The 22,988-nt window shown below is 36.5% G+C and overlaps 1 protein-coding gene across 2 annotated transcripts; it reads left to right on the top strand.

Annotated features, from left to right (window-relative positions):
• The first annotated feature begins 10,355 nt into the window (after positions 1-10,355).
• LOC128510737 (transcription factor PU.1) lies at positions 10,356-17,279 on the top strand. Of its 2 annotated transcripts, none has more exons than XM_053483227.1 (5): positions 10,356-10,429; positions 12,348-12,480; positions 15,538-15,665; positions 15,797-15,917; positions 16,969-17,279. In XM_053483227.1, the coding sequence occupies exons 1-5, from the start codon at positions 10,409-10,411 to the stop codon at positions 17,277-17,279; spliced, it is 714 nt and encodes a 237-aa protein (XP_053339202.1). In that variant the 5' UTR covers positions 10,356-10,408. The 2 variants fall into 2 exon arrangements, with proteins under 2 accessions (XP_053339202.1, XP_053339201.1); XM_053483226.1 differs by having other exon boundaries at positions 16,966-17,279.
• Positions 17,280-22,988: the final 5,709 nt, after the last annotated feature.

Here is a 22,988-nt window from a genome sequence, read left to right as displayed (position 1 = left end):
ACACTATCCAGAGTTCACAGCAGATCCACAGTCTGTACAATGCACTGTATACAAGTAAAATGCAAGTTAAAACCAACTCCTGTGGTTCTACGCTCGATGTTTGGATCTCAGGTGGAGCTCAGCCAGCATTTCATTATTTACCTTTTATCATTTAAAGCGCAAAACATCTATGACCTAACATTGTTGAGCATTCCATTATTCTAATCTTGATGTGACTTGAAGTGTCTCGCGGTCTGCATGAGACAGACTGACCCGGACCTTAGAGCTATTGCAAAAGTGAGAGCAAGCTGTTTTGCATGTACTGTAGCATGAATGCGATTCCTATAACTGCACAGCCAAAAACATGCTCTTAAAAAACAAACAGATTCCTTAAAGCATGGCCTGCAGCTAAAGCATCGCATACAACAGACAGGTTTTTTTTTCCGTTTAATTGCCAAGAAACAATATCAGTTTCGAAATCTGCCATGTATTTGGAAGCACACATGCTAAGATGGCTTATCGTTTTTAATTCAACTGGCATTACTCTTTGTTAAATGAGATTATATTGGATTAGATAAAACTTTCTAACGTTATTGCAAATCTAATATTATTGAGCTTGTATGTCGAGCCTGTGTGCTGTATATGCATTTTTTTTAAACAAACCTGAAATTGTCTTTTTTTCTCAATACATAATTTTGTTTATTTCTAGAAATTCTAAATTATCTACAATTTTAAGCTTAAGATAAGCTAATATGTTTGTAAATATGCTTAAAGGTCTTATACATATTTGTTTTATTATATAACATTGCCATCAAGAAATGTTCACTTGATAAGTCATTGTTTAACACTGAATAAATGTGTTATTCAAATCACACACACACACACATACCTTTTAGAATTTCAAGGTTTTCTGCATTAATGTGTCATAAAATGTAAAGGGTATTGACAAATAATATGCGTTTAAAATAATAACACAAAAACATTCTGATCTTTCATATCTCTATTGAACACATTCATTTCACATTTTAAATGGCAGTAAAGTGAACATCTGGAATTAATAGCTTGTTTTAATTAGTCGAAGTTGCTCTAGTCCACACCTCCAAACTATTTTTTTAATAAGACTCCAGCTTTGCCAATATATTTAGGTAACATGGCAACATGGCAAGATGCCTTCAACATTGTTTTAAAATGTAGAAATAAATACTAATCAGGAAAGATCATTGAATAAGAAGATGTGCAGAAACTTTTGATTTGTATCATGTGCATGTCAAATACAGTACTAACATTTCAGCAGACACCCCTATCCAAAGTAACTTACATTTTATCTCATTGCACATCAGAGGAGTTTAGGTCCTTAGCACCTCCTTAGTGGTGCTGGGGTTTGAACCTGCGACCTTTCAGACCAGAGTCCAATGTTTTGGTAAATTAAAATTAATTTCAATTAAATAGCTTTTTTTTTTTTCTCAAGAACTAAATCTCATGAATGCAATAATGGAAACTTCCATCTAGCTCAATCTAATAGACCCCGATTCTACAAATGTTCTTAAAACTGTTTTGGTTTGCACATGCCCGAGTTCCAGCTGTAGGATATGTCTAATCAGATCCACCCTGAATCACATTAAGGACGTTCAAAGAATAAAATAATTGTTCATGTCATAAGATTTGAACCTATCAAGGATTTTGTATTAATTTCTTTCATTCTGAAAAACACAAATTAAATATGTCAAAACATGAACATACAGTATGTTTGGTGCTTTAGAGGGTGGGCCAGAATTCAGGATCCATAAGTAAAAATGTATTGTTTACACTGAATGCAAGAACAGCAAATATTTCTTAATGTACAATCCGAACTAATGTTATATGCAGAGGTAATCCCACCTTCACTGCAGTAATTATTCTGGGATGATTATGACAGAATAAAAAATGTGATATAGAAAAAAGTGTTGGGCCGGATTCTGTTTCACTTTTTATTGTTCATTTTGAAATAAAAGGAAAAGCTAAATATAAAATTTCATATACGAAAAGAAGAATGTATGTGTCTATGTATCTAGACTGTAAGTTCCAAACAACACAGAGAGACAGGGAGGGGCTTTTAAACAAACATATGGCCAGATAGGTGACAAAAAAACAAACAAACCTCAAACGTCAACCGAACGTCTTTCCTAATGACATTTGTGGAAAAGGGGCACTTATTCGTGGTAATATTTAGAGACTCCCCCCTGCAGACATTACACTATGAACAGAAAAGCATGTCTGTTATGTTCAAGATAAACACGAGCATGTCGCTTTTATGTGGTTTTTACTTTCCAGTCTGGCAGGTCTGCTGGTAAGCATGAACATGATAATCATCTTGTTTTTGTGGAGACCCTCGTCCACTGTAAGCCTGCTTAACCCTTTAGCACACTCACTCTCACACACACACAAACACGCAACTCCTCCCCCATCGAACAGGTGCAGGAGTGATCTCTAACACAACGGCCACACACTCTCATCCACTGAGGGGTTTTCCGGACGACGCACTCCATCAGACGGACTTTGAAGAAACATTCCAGCTTCTCTGCAGTAATGTCTACTGTATAGTGGAAGATGTTCGTGTGAAGATTTACATGGAAACTCAGATGTGTTCTGACTTATTCCACCTATACAGCACACAGCAATTCATTTTTTTTTTTATTAATTAAAGAATACGTGATACTTTATATTTAGTTATAGTTCCACAAAAGTAAGACAAATATCACCTGGCAGAAATCCTAACCATATCAATAATTGTTTTCTTTGTTATGAATAATAACACTATGTTTACCTTATTTTATCCTGTTATCCTGTTATTCAAGTCAAGCATTTGAATAAGTCTTCTACTAATTATAATATTATAAAAACAGCAACATGTTAAGCACATTGGCATAAACCTGTGATCTCAATTACAGCTGTTACAGCTGTTGGTATATAAAATAATCACCTTCTGATCTACTCAAAACAAAAACATAACAGAAGAAAGTTTATTAGAAGTTTCTGTAATTATGAGAAAGTCGTGCTGTGGGAGTTCGATACTTGGCAATAATACAGCTTCATTTATGAGTCTTTTCTTCATACTAAGTGCTAACATCATCATTCCCACACTGCTGAGTGATTTACAGACGCTGCGCTCTGTGTGGGGCAGAAATAAATTTCAGCTCCACTAAAGTGTGACAGGAGAAGGTTAAACAAGTGATGGGTGTAATAAAGGTATAACTCTTAGTGTGAAGAGGTCAAGGCTATTTAGCTTTTACATCCTGAACATAAAATTATAATCAGTTTTTATCATTTTACACCACTGACTATGAAAAAAAAATTAAATTTTTTTTTTAATTAAATAATTGCAACAATACACTACACTACGCTATACTATAGGCCTACTACCCTATACCATACTACACTACCCTATACCATACTACACTGTACTACTACACTGATAAACATATCCAGCTTGATCTACTTAAAAAAATTAATACAAAACTATTCTTTGTATTAACTACTTACATTTCTTTATGTAAAAAATATTTTGGGCTATTTAAGTCTATTTACTTTTGCAAGTAAACCCTACTTAATTTAATAATTGCCCTAGTCATTCTTTTGTGTCGATGCTTTACTTAACTTTAAGAGTTTTAAATATGTATTTTTAATTGAAATGTTACTATTTTTTTTTAAAGTTTCCATATTACTTGGAGTCGGGCCTACTTTGTTTTATTAAATGTCCTAGTCTAATTTTAAAGTTACATATACTCACATTATCTATTTATGCATTTCTTATATATTATAGTTAAAATACCAGTTGTGTTAATTTGTACTTTAAAATACAACTTTATCCAGCACAAAACTTGAAGTAAGAACACTTTTTATTATGTGCATACACTCCTGAACATCCACAGCTCCTGCAAAGTGCACTTGGTCCTGAAGCCACAGGTCGTCTTCTGCTTGTTAAAACTTTTTGCACACGAGGTGAACAGAACGCTCCAAAGAGTTGTTTCCTACCGCAATGAGGCTTTGGTACACTTTTAATTTGATACGGGGTTTCAAATTAAAAGTTAAAAGGCAGTTTTATTTAAACAAAGAAAAAAAAGAACAAGATTATTGCTTGTTGTATGTGTGCACTTAAAAAGATTGTCAGGGATTACGTAAAAAAAATGTTAAGGAGAAAATGCACATTGTCTTGTGTTCCTAACAAATGCAGATTAATTTCTAACTGTACAAATTTGATTATTTATTGTTGATTACACAGATTTAATTATGCTACATATACAACATCTCAGAGTTATTTTTTTCAGTGTATAATACCCTATACCATATTACACTATACTACTATACTATACTACACTATACCATACTACACTATACTATACTATATTACACTATACCATACTACACTATACTACACTATACCATACTACACTATACTATACTACACTATACCATACTACACTATACTATACTACACTATACCATACTACACTATACTACACTATACTATACTACATTATACCATACTACACTATACTACACTATACTATACTACACTATACCATACTACACTATACTATACTACACTATACCATATTACACTATACTATACTACACTATACCATACTACACTATACTATACTACACTATACCATACTACACTATACTACACTATACTATACTACATTATACCATACTACACTATACTACACTGTACTATACTACACTATACCATACTACACTATACTATACTATACTACACTATACTATACTACACTATACTATACTATATGTTTCTGTATACTATATTGCTTTACTGCACTGTATTAAACATTTCTGTATTAAATTAAAGTACACTGTTTAGGAAAATACTAGTTTTTGCTTTAACACGCTATACATTACCCTTCTACTGTATATCACACAATATTTGTGATAGTCTCCCTATACTACACTTTTCTCTACAATACAACTCTATAGTCATCTGTAATAAGCTGTACCATACTATAGCTATATTACTTTGTTTTTACTATACTATCTGGTACTTTTAATACTGTACTACACTATATTTTTTTACAATATACTACAATAAACAGTAATGTGTTTCTCCTCTACACTATATTTTTCTATATTTGACCACACAAGACTTTTCTACTATACTGCCTATATGTTCTACAACATGACTGCACTACACTGTGCTTTTCTATACTACATCCTACTTTTCTATACTTTAGTACGTTATATATAAGTTTCTGTAGTGATTTTCCATGAAATACTATTTCATATATTTGGTGCTTTAGAGGGTGGGCCAGAATAATATACAGTAGGATATTTTTTTTGTATCTTATACTATACTTTTCTGCACTATATTTAAGCAATATCATATAGAAGGGAGTGCTGTTGTGCTGAATATCAGATTAGCTGTGATGTGGACATGGTTTGACAGACACTATTTATTATCAGATTATGATTTGTTTGTTTATTTAACCAGTTATTTTTGCTCCACCAACACATATCCTAGAGGAACTAGCGTTGAACTGGTGACAGTTAGTGACCAACAGTTAGTGTTATTAAAAGTGCTATTACACGAAAGTATTTTTATATTCTTACTGGTACTGTGTAGCAAAAAGGTAAGAATGTGGTGCACAGTCAAAATCTCAAATCTCCTTTCTCTTTATGTCTCCACTGTTTTAGAATAGCCTTAGCTGACTAACTGTTCTGAGTTTGAGTCCTAAATAGCATTAAATTGAAAGCTAGTGTGTTATGTATGGTTTAGGATCCCTTGTTACACACAACAAACAGTACCTTATTCAAGGGTTAACAATTATCAGTGAAGTTTAGTGATTCATATAGTTAAACATTCAAGTGCTGTTATACACTATATCAGCACTCATGGAATGCATCTTGTCCAATCAAATTACTTGGTCAGAACTAACTGTTATTTAATACATTATATTTATCTATAATGTACTATACTATGCAGTGTGACCACACTTTTCTAGACTACCCCACACCATACTACATTTTTTTCTTGTTTAATATACTATGATTTGCTATCCTATGCTCCACTGCTATCCCATACCATACTATGCTATGCTATATTCTCTTTACTCTTTTTTATATACTATACTTCTGCAGTATACTACTATATGTGTTATTCTATAATCTACTATGACATACTATATGCTTTTGCTCTGAGCTCTATTTTTTATAGCTAGACCTTCAGACTACATATACTGTAATGCTTTTTTTCTGAGGGATTTTTTTCCAGGTTTTCTCCCTAATTTAGTCGTGTCCAATTCCTCCCTGTCACTAGGGGGCTCCCACATCAAGGCTACTACGACCACTCAGTCGGGAGGGCCAAAGACTATCAGGTGTTTCCATTGAACCACATGACATCAGCCGAATGCATTTTTTCGAACTGCTCGCACACAACGTTAGGGGGGCGGCGTAATACACTCACGACAGCGCTATCCGCTCCTTCCACTTGCGTGAGCTCACAGACGCCCCTGATTGGCTGTAGAGCCGTGATTAATGTGGGAGCACAAAGTACCTCTCATCCATCCCCTGCTAGAGGTTACAGTATCTCCCGGGAATTAAACTCGTGATCTCCGGATGTTATATATATATATATATATACAGTATATATACTCACCACCACCATGACTACAACAATATAATAATAATAATAAAAATAATAATAATAATAATAATACATTTATCTAACATTTCTTCTTAGTAAAACATTTCATAATATTATACATAAAATATTATTTAAGGAATTTTAATTATTTAATTAATTAAATAGTAATTAGGGATAAAATATTAAGCTAAAATATTATTTACAAATAATATATCTAATAATCTAAAAATTAATCATATAAAAGGTTTGATAATTACTAAGAGTTCCCATTAATATGATAATGAATAAGTCATTTAAGTTATTGCGTTGGTGATCAGAAGGTTGTGAGTGTGCATCCTGGTTCTGCCACAGTGTCACTGTTAGGCCAAGAATCTTTAATACATTTAATTTCTTTTTAGGAAAGTTTATCTGAAGCACATGGATGTGAAGCCATGCCATTTAAAGAATGTAAAGAACCACGCTCACAACCACATATGATGATTTCTCACACAGATGGACACTTCACCTTACTCACTGCGGCACGAGGGGTAACGCTGAAGAGGTATATCTGAGTTTGTTTTTAAACTGACTAAAAGGGCAGAGTTTATCTGTCTGTTATTTCCCATGAAGCAACAGGAAAACTGGAGGGAATTTTCTCTCTCCAAATCCCCACGTCCCCCCTCCCCTCCTCACAGTCTGTATTGTGGCTCTGGGTTTAACTGCCACGCCGTCTCTCTGATTTGCACTGCTGAGGCTGATAAAGTCCACCATCTGGAGTACTGCACTCCTTTATAAACACCATCACTCTGTTTACTGTGTAAACAAATCACCATGCCTCTCGTACCGTGGGATCCTGCCGGAGTTCACCTGCTGGGACAAGGTGTTGCGCAATCACCTGCCCAGGACTGTATCGTTAAAAGGGGGCGGGTTGGGAATAGAGATGGGGGCGTCATTGTGTCTGTCAGGACAGATTAAAATAAGAATTTATAACACATTTATAAGCACTGAATAACATCCATAGACATTATAGCATGAACGGAAGAATGAATAGAGGCTGGGATGGATGGATGGACAGATAGATAGATAGATAGATAGATAGATAGATAGATAGATAGATAGATAGATAGAGAAAGAGACAGAGAGATTGATTGATTGATTGATTGATTGATTGATGAGCAGATGGATTTATGGACGTACAGATAGACAGAATATATGCAATGAAAGAAAGACATCTGAAGCCAGCTGAATAGACACCCTTATCACCATACAGACCACAAAAACACCACAATGAGCATCCATCATCAATCCAATGTGGGCATGTCCTTAACCACAAATCCTTTTACCTACAAACTTACACAAACACCAGCATGCGTCCACTATTAGCCCACATGTTTTAAATTACTGTGCAACTTAAACACAATTTAGAAACGCACACACCACAACAATCAGTCTTTTAGTCTAACGTGAAGTTGGTTGGAGTTGCTTATTCATATTCTTTCCTGATGTTTATCTGTGATCAGGATTGTAACAGCTATCCATTTATCCATCCATCCATCCATCCATCCATCCATCTATTATATAAACTGTCTACTGTGTGTAGGGCCACAGGGGGCCTCGAGGGCACAAGGCCGGGTGCACTCTTCATAGGGTGCCAGCCTGTTGTCCATGATGTCCAAGAATGCCTGGAGGAAACCCGCAAAACTCAGGGAGCGGTGGTGAGATTCAAACCGCAAACCATGGAGGTGCGAGGTGTCGACCACTGGGCCACTACTCCACCTGATAAAATCCAAACATGTAAATATATTATTGTATTATATGCTTTGTTTTTGTTATTTTGTTATCCTGAATACCTTTTTTATCTTGTTATTGTTTTTGTGGAAGAGTGTCACAAGCATTATTACTACTAGTAATAATAATAATAATCAAATCTAAAAAATGAACCAAATACATAAATAAACATACACACATTATTTACCATATAAATAAATACATGCGTGTAATATGGTTAATAGGAGACAGACAGACACACACACACACACACACACCGTTAGTGCAGCCGCTGTGAGAAACATTTGCATGATTGGCACAGAGATATGGGGAATCCACACATGGCTGTGTGTGTGTGTGTGTGTGTGTGTGTGTGTGTGTGTGTGTGTGTGTGTGTGTGTATAAAACCACAGCAGGTGTATGTTGCAGGTGACTCTCTCTGCTCATCACTGGACTTTAGCTGCTCATTTTATCCATTCCATCTCACTGATCCTGACGCGGTAACAACTCTCTCTCTCTCTTTCTTTCTCTCTCTCTCTTTACTTTTAATATTTTATCCCACTCTATCCTTATTTTTTAACATTAACTCAGTACTCATACAGACAGTCTTAACACATTTAACCTGAGTTCAGAACTTGTTGTATACTTGAAGTTTTTAATATTTTTATTATTATTATTATTATTATTATTATTATTATTATTATGTTTTAGTATTTTCTTTATCATCTTGTAATATGTATTATAATATAGTAAGTAGGCTTTAATTATGATGATTATATTAAATATACATGTTCAGTGTCATAACCTCAACTCACATTTTTATACTTTTACCGAATCTTAATTTTAATTTAATTTAACACTTATTAATTCGGTTATTCATTAATTTTAATTATTAATTATTTATTTAATAATTACTGAATTTCTTCTGTGACATTTCTTCAGTCACTTTTTGCACTATAACATTACAATTGTTCATTTGTTACATTTGGATTAAATCCTAAGATTTAATTCCAATGTTCATTTTTAACCTGCTGATATGTGTAATAGATATTATTACTATTATTATTAATTCATATTTTTTTATTATTTAATCAAGTATAACATTTATTTACCATTATCATATATTTGGTCATAATATTTGTTTAGTATTAACACATTAAGTCTGGTAATGTAACATTATTAGAATTTGATCTTTAACATCTTAACATATATTTATTATTAATGTTTAACCAATGTTTTCAAACATATTTCATGTTCTCATGTTGTAATATTGTCATGTTTTAGTGAGTGTGTTTTAATAGTATATTAAAAATCTAATGTCAAAACACTTACTAAAACATGATCACATGAAAATTTGCAGCTTTTTTTTAAACAAAAATGAAAGATACGAAATACTTTATTTTTTTAGTTTCTAAGATTTAGGGTTCAGGTTGAGGTTTAATTTGGAGTTAGAGTTAGGTTTAGGGTTCAAGGTTAGATTTAGTTTTATGGTTTAGATTTAGGCCAAAGTTATGTCTAATTACTGATGTTGTTAAATTTAGGCTTAGGTTTAGGGTTCGAGGTTAGATTTAGAGTTAGATTTAGAAGTAGGATTATACTTTAGGATTAGACTTAATTTGGTAGTTAGAATTTAAAGTTCAGGGTTAGATTAAGGATCAGTTTTTTATTATTATAAGTAGAATTAGGATTAAAGTGAGTGTTGGGATAAGATTTGATTATGTTTGGTTTTAGGGTTTGATGTTTGTTTTTAGTGTTGAGTGTTGGATTCGAGTTTGGGTTATGATAAGATTTATCATGAAGTTTGGGAATTTGTGAATGTATAATGAACCTCTTATCTTAATAATCAACTAGACTTTAGGTTGGTGTTAAACTGGGTTTTGGGATTTACACTAGATTAAAGTTAGGATTGGATTAAGGGTTTGGGTTTGGATTAGGGGTATAGTTACGTCTTTGAACAAGTGTTTGAAATACGTCACAAAAATAGAATCACAATCACAACTGTGTTTGTTTGTGTGTGTTTCAGAGGCATTTTTCACACCATACGATATGTTGGCCAGCCTTGAACCGGTAAGTCTCATTTTAATTATGTTAGTCTTTAATATTTTCCAGAACTACATATTTGTAAAATAAATTCCTAATAAGAAGTATTAGACAAAGTGTCTGGCTTCCAGTTCATTGTTTTTCTAAATTAGCTTGTTTTTGCTTTGCATAAAATGATTTTAGATGATTCTGTGATAATTTGGTAGCATTACCCGCTGTTTGTTGTAACTGTGACTTAGCTCAGTGTAACATTTAAATATAACAGTCGTTTGATGCTGTCCAAATTTGCTTGAGTGTAATTTGCCTCGGGGCTTCTGCATTGTTTATTACATACTTTTCATTATTTTATTCTCACCAGTACAAAACTGGGCTGACTAGTTTTTAGCATAGTTTGTGTGCATTCCTAAAAATTCACAGTTCATTCATACAGTGGAAAACATTTTTTAGAATTGTATGATATAGAAAATTAAATAAAATAACTAAATTAAATAACGTGACATAGTAACTAAGACAAGTCAAGTGAAAAACGAATAAACATTTTTTGTGAAAAAAAAGCAAAATAGTCAACGTGCTATAGATTTACCTGTTTGCATAAGTGCCCACATACTGTAAGTGCTAATGTTAAGGAACATTAAGAGGAAAGGAAATATCTGATCATTTAGGTTTAAAGCTAGGATTAGGGTTAGATTTAGATTTAGGATTATACATTAGGGTAAGTGTTAGACTAAGGGTTAAGATTTGCCTTATTTTGGGTTTAGGGTTAGATTAAGGTTGGAATTAGAATTAAGTTGATGGTTGGGCTATGATATGAGTTAGTTTGGTGTTAGCCTTAAAGGAACTCGCTGGAAGTTATTGCCACATCTCCCGTATAAATCCTGACCTCACTCATTAAAGGAGTTCCTGGGAGGCCAGTGTTTCAGACATCAAGCAGGCAGTTGAATAATGCCCATTTTTTACCTTTGTTATCCAACGCTGGGATAAATGCATTCGTGTAGCAGGGATTATATAGAGAAACAAAGGTAGCTCTCATAACTGTTTTTAGAAATCCCATTGTATTCAGACCCCTTGTATTATTCATTTTCATGGCCCAAATATCTCTATTAAACTTCTGCAGCATCGCCATGCATATATCCGACAGTTTTAGAATGGCTTTCATCACAGATTTGGTTTCTGAGTAAAATCTGTGTTTATCCTTTTTCATTATATATACTGTATCTACCATTTTGTAACTTTTGTTTGTGTCTCCACCATAACATCATACACACACATGCTAAAAAGTGTATCCTTCATATTTTCGGTACGCCACTCAAACATAGCTGAATATAATATCACTACGAACAAAGACCGCATACACACTCAGTATTTACAAAGCAAATTACACTTACCCACACACACACACACACACACACACACACACACTGCATTTCGCCTGTAGGTTGGATGTAGTTGAAGATTTCCAAATCTTTTTTCTGCAATGCAAATGAAGGCTGCAATGTGTACTAATGCAAATTCATCCCTCTGGTAAAGACGTTTCACTTTTCAACAGAAACGCTTCCTCACTTTTACATGCTCTGTTACACACTCCTTTTTTATAACTGTTTATTTAACATAAATGATATGTCTTGATTAGCGAGCATAAATATGCACACACACACACACACATACAAACACTGATCTTCTAAAGCACTAATAAAAATTAATGACTGCAGCAAATTTAAGATGATCTTAACAGTGAACGAAAGAATGCGTTCAGTGCAATGCTTGATTTATTACTTATCAGTGATCATTGTGCTCTTATCCTTTTATAAACCTCACTATTAAGTGTTTTTTTTTTCATCAGTATTTTCTAATAAATTTTATTAACGATCATACTTATTATTATTTTTTTTTTTACCTTTAATGAAATAAAAATACAATATATTATTATTATATATTTTTTCCACAGATCCACTACTTGCAGGAACTACATCAGGATCCATCAGATGGAAGAATGGACCTTGACGTGATAGACGAGTACCTGAAAGAACAGACCAGACAAAACATCCAGACCCGGACAGAGGAAGAACGTCTCAACCCAGGTTAGTGAGAGAGAAAAGTGAGCTTTGAACAGAGAGTGCTAAGAAGGTAAGGATTCAGTTTTTTAAATAATTGAATTTACACAATCCTATACAATACATTCACTCCGTCCCACTCACTCATCGTCTATGCCGCATTATCCTGTATTCAGGGTGTGTGTGTGGGGGGGGGGGCTGGAGCCTATCCCAGGAGACTTAGGGCACAAGGCATGGTACACCCTGGACAGGGTGCCAATCCATTGCAGGAAGGGGGAATTGCGGCTCAAAAGAAGCTAACCGATATTAGTTGTCTTGACACAGCAACAGTGACAATACTTAGGGGGGAAAAATACTTTTAATTAGAATGAACTCTTTTTTGTTTGTTTGTTTGTTGTCCACAGTAATCATTTAAACATTAAAATGAAATTGTCTCTTTGAAATACTCTTTGAAGTGTAGCTTGCTAGAAAGGCTATGATGAAGAAATATTGTAATCCAGACACCCCTTCTACAGAGTGGTATGATGTTACCTATGACATCTTTGTATTGTAAAAAAAAAAAAATCACGTAAGACTTCTGGAAGATAAATTTGAAAAAAAAAATAAAATCAAGACAAATAATGTCTTAATTCTGTAATAATTAAGCAAAATAACATAAGATCATGAATCACTGGATAAGGGGTTAGAGAGGGATTTGGAATTCAGCCTTGTATTAGAAGTTAGTTAGGTCTGTAGCCGTGAATAAAAGAACACGAGCGGTTTAGAGACGATCCGGAATATCTTTAAAAAGTTAAAAGTGTTGTTATAGTGATATAAAGTTATCAGATTTGTTTTCTTTCTGGAAGTTCTTCTGTGTCTGGTATAGAATGTGGGTTTTGTAGCTGCCTGTTAGAGCACCTGAGACATGAAGTGATACATGTAGTTGAATGTCCCAGTGCTGTTATCGTCTATTATCATCACTTTTGGAATGCCTCTTGTAAAGATTGCTTGGTCAGAACTAACTGTCGTATCATTCACCTTCTAAACTAAACTAATGCACCCCATGTTAAACTTTTGGCTCATGTTAAAGATGAATTAATCCTAAAAATGTATTTTAAAACCTCCTATGGTAGTGATTCTATATATTCATCAATACCCAAGAATCTAATATGATACAATCCAGTTCGTTTTTGTTGTCTGCAATTATTATGTTCATAATCTGGGGTAGGCATAGTATTAAATTGATAATAATGACGAGAAAGCTGATGGTTTGACTTGAACCTTGTACTGTATATTTAAACACAGCTTTATGCTTACAGTTAATTTAGAAATGACACTAATAGCAGTTTAGAAGTGATTTTTGACTAGTGTGGAAAGGTTCGAGTTTGCAGTGTTGATCATTCCCAGTTTACAAGTTGGCAGTTAGTTACAAGGTTCCGCCCCTTTAAAAGAGGTCGACCAATGCCGGCATAAGTATCATGCAGGCAATCATGCAGGCAGGCAAAACAAAGGGAAGGTGCACTGCGTCCCAGCCCACATTTCATTCACTCCCAATGAAGTCATGCTTCCAGGCAAAACAACTTGTTAAAAGCCTGTGATCCTGAATCCTTCTTTCCAATAAAAAAAATAATAAATGAATAACCAACAGACACTAAATGATGCATCAGCTTTAATACCTCAGTATTAGCTCAGTGTCAGGTCCACTGAAAATAGTTTGCATTTAATGATAAAATATTGTGATACTGCCCTGAAATATCTGATCATTTCATTTACTCAACCCTTCAATTCTACCAAGACAGCTGCTGTTGAAAAAAGCATTCTCATAACAACTGTAATAAAATATATTTTTTTTATCTTACAAATTTAAAACATTATGCCAAATTAAGCTTTATTCACTTATTTAAGCGTTTGAAGTTTTTATTTATATCACACATCAATTATTGCAATTTCCTTTATATCAGAGTTTGTTAGTCTGGTTAGTGCAATTTGTTAAATACTCCACTGCTACTAGAATTCTGACTTACATTTAAGCATTTGGCAAACGCTTTTATCTAGAGCGACTTACATTTTTATCTCATTATACATCTGAGCAGTTGAGGGTTAAGGGCCTTGCTCAAGGGCCCAACAGCGGCAACTTGGTGGTTGTGGGGTTTGAACCTGGGATCTTCCGAACTGTACTCCAATGCCTTAACCACTGAGCTACCCCTGGCTTGTTCCCGAATAAGAAAAAGTATTTCACCAGTCATGGCTGTGCTGGTTTCTGGTTAAATACAGAATTTAAAATATTCCTTTAAGTTTTTAAGGCACTGTGTGATCAAATCAGGCAGATCTCTTTAATCTTAGGCCACCTAAAGTAAAATCTACGTTAAAAATCTTTCCTTGAGAGACATTTTTTGTTTCCCCCTTGGCGTTTGACTGTGTTTAACCCTCGGTGATGATTTACACCATGTCCACACTTATACATTACACTTAGTCATCTATTGGAACAGGCTGCTTTTAAGCTATGATTTTTTTTTTCTTAATGTTTTTACTGGAAGTGGCTTCCTTTTCTTCTTTCCACCGTTCTTGATAACTTTCTTGGGGACCATGGTGCAATGACTACATTAACTCTTGCACAAAATGCTAGAAAACAATAAACGTAAATTCATAACCTCAAACAGGCTCATATGTACGGTACGCACAACTTAGCCGGTGTTTGGTTCAGTTCAGGTATAGTAGTATAGTATAGTATATAGTATAGTATGATGTATATCATTTTAGTATAACATTAATAATATTACCATATTATATATATAGCAGTAAATTTAGTATTAAAATATTTATACAAGCTTTTATTTTCCTGAAATGTTTATACATTGTACTGATTGACTATACTGTATATACTGTATATAGACACCTAATAAAGATGGGGACATTTTTGCTGTGGCATTTGAATTAAATTTTAGGAACAGCGAGGGTAAAGCTATGGCCTGTGTTGTAGATGCAGATGTTAGTTGTAATGTGTTAGCTTTACAGTTTGTTCCCAGAGAACTAATAGTTGGTAGCAAATTAGTAACTATGATGAATATTTGTTTGTAAACACGTCAACTGCTAAAATCTGTACAGAAAACATCTGGTCTGAATTTGCGTACGAATGGCAGTATGGAGGAACAGCGGTGACAGAAAACACATGCTGTGAACAGCGAAGTCAACAACAGCAGGTGTGGATGAATTTACCCAGCTATAACAAGTGGGTATGTACACACGCTCTCTCTCTCTCTCTCTCTCTCTCTCTCTGTTTTTTTGTGATTGAGTGTAATGGTTTGATATGTCTGTGTGTGTCTGTGTGTGTCTGTGTGTGTGTGTGTGTGTGTGTGTGTTTTAGGGTGGAGATTGCCGGTTTGATCCCCTTCCCTGCAGTGACACAGATTCACACTGCTCCAGTTCAGGATCGCAGGAGTTTCCTCCATCTCCGCCCTCACACTCACACACCTCCTCTCTCTCAGGTCAGCCTCCTCACACCACACTGAAAAAAAAAAGGGACATAAAATGTGCACAAAAGTCCACATTATTCTTCTAATTACTGGGTTAACAGGCCAACTGGAAGAACCACCAGAACAACAATTATACTTTAACTATTGCTCTAGAACAGTTTCAGTTACATTAGTTAAATTATTATTATTATTAGTAGTAGTAGTAGTAGTAGTAATTTAATTATTTAAAAAATGAAATAAATGAAATTAAATAAATGAATCATGTAGAAAATTGGACACAGAATCATATGGAAAAAAATCACATATGAAATTTAATCAAGGGTGAAAAATCATATGTGTAAAACAAATTAATTGTGTAAAACCTTACATGTAAAATATAATAAATCATGGGGAAAATATGCAAAACAAAAAAAACTGTTGGCAAATTCATGTGAAAAAAAAAGAGTTTGTGGAAAAAAAAAGATTATTAAGTTAAAACCCAACAATAAGGGTGTCATATAAACAATCATGTAGAAATAAAAAATAAATCATAAAAAAACAAATCACGTATAGAAATAAATTAATCAGTTGAAAACCAATTACAGGGAATTTAATGATTTTTGAAAAATCATATGCAAAAATAGAATAATCCTGTGGAAAAATTACATGCAAAGTATAATAAGTCATCTATATATGTAAGAATCATAAAAAACAAATGAAGAATCATGAAACAAATCATTCTGTAAAAAAAATGTCAATAAATAAATTAATTATGTGGAAACATTGCATTTGGAAATAAATTAATTGGGTGAAAATGTGAATAGAAGAAAAAAAATTTGAGAACAACAAAATCTTTTTAAAAATTACATGAGAAAAGAACTGTAGAAAAATCACACGCATAAAAAAAATAAATTTAGCAAAATCAATTATTTGAAAAAAGAAAAATAAAATTAATTAATGTGACGATAATTGTATAATGTGGGGAAAAAACATTTTGAAAAAAATCAATTGTAATGATATATGAAAAAAAAATATATACAAACTGATTTTGAAACATTGCTCACATCGTCTTGTGTTTCAGCAGGTAAAAGGAAGGAGCGTCTCTTCCAGTTCCTGTATGAGATGCTGCAGACGCCGCAGATGCGCAGTTGTATCTGGTGGGTTCAGTCATCGAATGGTACATTCCAGTTCTCGTCACAGAACAAGGAGAAGCTGGCTGAGATGTGGGGCAAGCGCAAGGGCAACCGCAAAACCATGACGTACCAGAAGATGGCTCGTGCTTTGCGTAATTACTCGCGCACCGGAGAGATCTGTAAAGTGAAGCGCAAACTTACATATCAGTTTAACGAAAGAACGCTCAGAGGGCTTCAGAGCAACGCACAGAAATTCACTTAAAATAATTGTAGTGTAGCGTTTTACCGGAGCACATTCCACACGTCACACACACCCACACACACACAACATGGCCGAAGCCACTACCCCAAACACTCTTCCCCAACAGGGTGAACACATAGTAACCCCCGCAAGGCATGCTGGTCGTCCGCCGCTGCTCAGCCCACGCCACACTGCCCCCACCCGAGCTGTGACCATCCCCGGTCACCATGACGAACTCCGTCTCGGAGGCGTGAAGGCAGCCAGCGCTGGCGTTGGGAACGCCGGAGTCCTTTGGCGGGGGAGGGATGAGCGCAAACATTGTCCTGAGGTGGTCCGGCCTCCACAGAGTTCGATGTTTCGCCAACGTGCGGCTGGTAAGGCGCAAGACGATCCCGGTGGAGCACCACTCGTGCCCGCCCCGCCAACCGCACCCGGTAGATGACATCGGAGAGCCGAGCAATTACCGTACAGGGGCCCACCCAGTGGGACATAAGCTTGGCCAAGAGCCCCCTCTTCTTTCCAGAGGAACACACCCATACCTGCTCTGCAGTAGCAAAATCCCACCCCCAGCTACGAGTGTCCACGCCCAAACGCCTCATAGGTGCCCCCACCCGAAAGTCTTGCAGCGGTGCCCGCGAGCGCTGGGTGGGGCACCCTGCTTGGTGATAAGCGGATCATGGTCCAGCTGTGACACCGGCGAAGCGACTACGGGTGACGCAGTAACTCGGCTGCACGCTGGCTCGGACAGCTGATCCCTGCCGGAGAGCCTGGAGGACTGCACAGGGAGAATGTTCAAAGTCGAGGGTTATACGTCGCCACGGTGCTCCACTCGCTCGCAGTAACGACCACGCGCTTTGCTGCCCGGCTGTCGGGATAACGCGCCGGTGTTAGCGTGTAGGTTTCCCGCTAGGTCTGCCACCGGAGGTTCCGCCCCCCGGGTGTGTGCTACTAACCTGTCCGGCTGTGGTTTGGGTCCTAGCAACCTGGCTACCCCGAAATTACCACGCAGAGTTCCATTAACCAAATTCAGCACTGCACCCCATCTCTCCAAAATGTCCAACCCCAAAATGCAGTCCTGCTCGACACTCCCCACAAAGAACTCGTGTGAATAAGCTCACCCAACCACCTGGACTTTGAAGGCAGGATCAGGCCGTCTGCAAACATGCTTGCTTTGCCCTAGTAATTCAGAGCGCAGCAGCGAAACAGTGGAGCCGGTGTCCACGAGCGCCCGCAGCAAGACACCGTCCAGCACACAGTTGACATAAATCCCAGCACGGCTTCCCAAACGTCCCCCCGGCGCTAGTTTAGCGGCTGCTGGAGTACGCTGTCCCTCAGGCCTGAGGATGTTGCAGCGGTAGTCCCGAGGTCCCGTGCCTTGGCATTGCCGCGAAACCTCTGAGACATGCTCGTTGCCTAGCCGCGACGGGTAGCCCTGTCCACGGCTAGGTTAACCTACCGAGTGCCACTGAGCTGCCTGATGTGCTCGCGGAGCCACGGCGGTCGGAGTCCCCGGACAAATGCGTGACAAGCTAGCTCTTTTTGCTTGTTTTGCTCGAATTCCGGATAGCCCCGGCGCGCAAGATATCGTAGATCCGTGGCGAACGCCCCCAGTGGCTCAGAAGCACGTTGCTCGCGGCCCTCCTGCCTCCTTACGGTCCCTGGCGCCGAACCGGAAGTGGAGCGATTCCCGCAGCTTTGCCCAGTCCTTCCGCTCATCAATCCGGAGGTCTTCCAGCGCCCGGAGCGCGTCGCCCTCTAGCGAGAGAGCTACCCGGACAGCTGTTTCCGCCAGGGACCAGCCCGCGAAGTCGGCGGCTAGCTCTACTTGGGCAAGGAATGCGTGGGGTTAAACGTCGCTGTTGTAGGAAGGAAGGTGCAGCTGCAGGTCGCTTCGCCCGCTGACGGCGCACAGAGCTGTAGCTTGTTCTGGCGCTTGCGCAGCGTCGGCCTCCGCCCCGAGATCCAGTGCCGGGATTTTCATCTCGCCGCTTCGCTTTGGTCGCCGTGTTGTGCTCGCGCAAGCTCCTGCTTGGATTTTTTGTAGGTCCTCCGTAGTGCGCTCCAACTTTTACCGCTGGAAAGGATGTTGGAGAGACGAGTGAGCTTACTTGCTGCCCAATGCAATGGCTGGGAGTACTTTATTTTACACGCAGCATGTATAACATGAGCAGCACATTCACACAAGAACTACATCCAATTTAGCCTAAGCAAAAACCAGAGCACATTCCACACTTCACACACACCCACACACACAAAACATGGCCGAAGCCACTACCCCAAACACTTTTCCCCAACAGGGTGAACACATAGTAACCCCCGCAAGGCATGCTGGTCGTCCGCCGCTGCCCCGCCCATGCCACAATAGCAATAACACGATAAGAATTCAATCCCTTGGAAGTGGGAGAAGCCGGAATAAATACTGAGTATTTGTAGGGAATTTGATACTCATCATAATTTTGCTCAATTGTCCATATTGATTAAAATCTAAAATTTGATAGAATGGATTTTGTTATAGAAATTTTGTAAAAAAAAAAAAAAAGGGGGGGATGTAAAATTTTAAGTGATTTGTTAAAAGAAAAGTTTGGAAATTTGGTTTAATGGCACTTCAGCATTAATACCTCACAAAATTAAAAAAAATAATATTTGAAAAAGTATACATTTATGTTGTAACTAAAAGAACCAAAAGTACCCGAGCAGTACCTTTTTTCTGACAGTGTGTTTGTAAATCTAAGGATTGTCATGTTGCTACGTTAAGCTACGTTCTAGTAGTACTAGAACTACTGTACAACTGTGTAGTAGTCTAAAATTAAGTAGTGACATTTTTTTTCTTTTGTATTTCTATTAATTGGATGTAAATCTGTAATAAAAAAATCATTTAAATAATCATTTTCATGTGACACCACTGACTCATTTGTTACCAATTAGCACAAAGTGAATTTTTTATTTTTTTTTTATTTTATCTTTTAATGCTTGGCCATATAGCAATCGGTTCTGTAGAAAGATATCGAACTTAGAATATCCAGAACAGCCTTCCTTTCTGTTCGAACCTTCTAAGGTTTTCAGAAAAAACATCAAACAAATGGCATAGTACACAAACACAGCATCCAAATCACACAAGATATACTGTATCTGCTAACTGCTAACTACTGTAGCAGAAGCTATGTGTTTAGATAGTTTTTTTCCAAACTGCAGTGACTGATGGGTTAGTAGGTGAGCTAATAAGGAAGGTAATGTTACTAAGCATAGCATTTTAAATTATGCATCAACCCATATGCAAATGTGTTTGGAGATTGAGGCATGACAGAACATAAAGTACCAATAGTTCACTCAGAGACTGTGGAACAAAACCATTCAATTCTTTATAGCAGTGGTTCTCAACCTTATAACTTATTGACAATCGCTGCCTCATAGGTCACTAGGAGCATTTAAAGAACAGTGTGAAATTTTATTGGTAGCCAGTGCAGTGTGAGTAAGATAATGGTGATGTGCTTATATCTTCTGGTTCTACTAAGGACTCTGGGTGCTGCATTCTGGACTAACTGGAGCTTGTTTATCACCTGAGTAGAACATCTAGACCAAGTGCTTTTGACACAATTTTGATTTCAGGAAACAATGAGCAAAATAATTTCTAACAGGATCTAATAATGCACGCCTCTTATGGAAAAAAAAACAGTCTTGCTCAAAACTAGCTAAACAGGTTTTTCCATGAGAGGGAAATTTCATGTTAGAAATTTTTTCGTTAATTAGTTTCCTTATATCACATGAGTGTTAAATACACTGTAAACCCTAATGCTCAAAGTAATTAAACATATTGAGTACTGTTAACTTAAATAATTACAATAAGTTCAAATTACTAGACCTTTATGAGTATTTAGAACTTTTTGTTATTTATGAGTTTGTAGAAATGACACTTTTCAAGTTAGCTGAACAAATTTTATTTTATGTATCTTTTAAGACTTAAGTAACAGTAACTGTCACCTTAAAGTTTCACCAACTTAAAATCTTTCAAAGTAGCGATTTTGTGTCTGACGTCATCAGGGCAATGCGGCACTGGTGGCTCAGTGGTAGGTGTTTCACCTGCCATGTGAAAGGCCTGGGTTCGATTCCCAACAACTACAGTACAGTAGATGAAGTGCCTGTCCCAAGACCAGATAAAATGGAAGGTTACGTCAGGAATGGCATCTGGTATAAAACCTGTGCCAAGCTTGTGTGCGGGACGTATTGTCTGCTGTAGCGACCCATTGCCAGGAGCAGCCGAAAGACCAACAACAGTTTATTTGATTTGCAACAACTAAAAAAAATGAGTACAACAAACTCAAAAACTCATAGTTCCATTTACTTAAAACTGGAAACATCATTACTTAAAAAAATTGATGTAACTGATTACCTCAAATTTTTTGAGTTTTGCCAACTAATTCGGGTTTACAGTGTAGCACAAATGCCAGTTCAATAATTCAATATGCCGCTCATCCAGTACAGGGTCGTAGAGGCCAGCCTATCCCAGAAGACATCAGACGAAGGGCACACACACACACACACACATACACGCACACTACTCATATCGGGGAACGCCAATTATCCTAATCTGCAGGTCATTGGACTGTGGAAGGAGTACCCAGAGAAAACGCACTTCTATACAAACTGTATATATACTGTTTGTATATATTTAAAAAGAAATTACCGGTAATCTAGGTACTGGGTCATTTCGGTATCACTCTAATTTGATACACAAAGGCCTGAAAGTGTAAGCTCTACCTAGTTAAATGAAGCTTTTTAAAATAGCCTAAAGCCTAAAAAATAAAGTGACAGTGAGAGATGGAACTGATAAATGTGTGCATGTGCACCCACACACACACACACACACACACACACCCACCCACACACACACACACACATGCAAAGTATATGTACAGTATACTGGAAAACTAACACTAACAGAACTGTAAATGATTTACTGAAGTTATGTGACTTACAAAATTATTCCCAGAACACCTTTAATTATTTATATAACTAATTATTTATTTATGAGGATCTGCTGCACTTGATTACTGTTACTAACTGTTACTGTACAGGACATACTGAAAAAAGAGAGGAATTCTTATGTACAGTATCTAAAGACTTTGCACTTTGGCTAGCTTTACTTAACTACATGATATATTTATATAATAATATAATTATTATGTAATTATTTCTTAATACATATTCAAAGTGTATCTATCGTAAATCTTTACAGATGGATAGATAGATAGATAGATAGATAGATAGATAGATAGATAGATAGATAGATTTTACTGAAAAAAGGAATATTTTATGATTTACACATCTGGACACACATGTTGCTTTTTCTCAATTTTATAACTGAAGAATTGGGTGTCACATGCTGAACTGAATGTAGCTTTGAATGCATGAAATCAGAGTAGATGCTACAGGTTACAATGGAGTATTAATGCTCCATAATGTCCTCATGGGGTCAGTGTAAGTCAGTAAACATCGACTCACCCTGCTAAAATCATAATAAACAAATACACAATAATAAAAAAATAATAATAAATAAATAAATAAATAATAATAATAATAACACAAAGTCACTTAATTTTTCAATTAGGCATGCCTGTTATGTCTCATAAATATTCAAATTGGCCTTCTTGGGGAACCTCTAAAGCTTTAACATAAATGACCCTATACCATAAAGTGTTTCCTAAATGGAAATAATTCCAAGATTTGGCAAGC

The sequence above is a fragment of the Clarias gariepinus genome, chromosome 22, assembly GCF_024256425.1.
Source record: "Clarias gariepinus isolate MV-2021 ecotype Netherlands chromosome 22, CGAR_prim_01v2, whole genome shotgun sequence".
Taxonomy (NCBI): Eukaryota; Metazoa; Chordata; class Actinopteri; order Siluriformes; family Clariidae; genus Clarias; species Clarias gariepinus.
Note: the sequence above shows the minus strand (reverse complement) of the source record. Positions and strands in the feature narration are given on the sequence as shown.

Coding starts and splice junctions, on each gene's coding strand:
- LOC128510737 (XM_053483226.1), top strand. CDS start 10,409: ATGTTGGCCAGCCTTGAACCG. Junction 10,430..12,347: donor TGTTGGCCAGCCTTGAACCG/GTAAGTCTCATT, acceptor TTTTTTCCACAG/ATCCACTACTTGCAGGAACT. Junction 12,481..15,537: donor GGAAGAACGTCTCAACCCAG/GTTAGTGAGAGA, acceptor AAATCTGTACAG/AAAACATCTGGTCTGAATTT.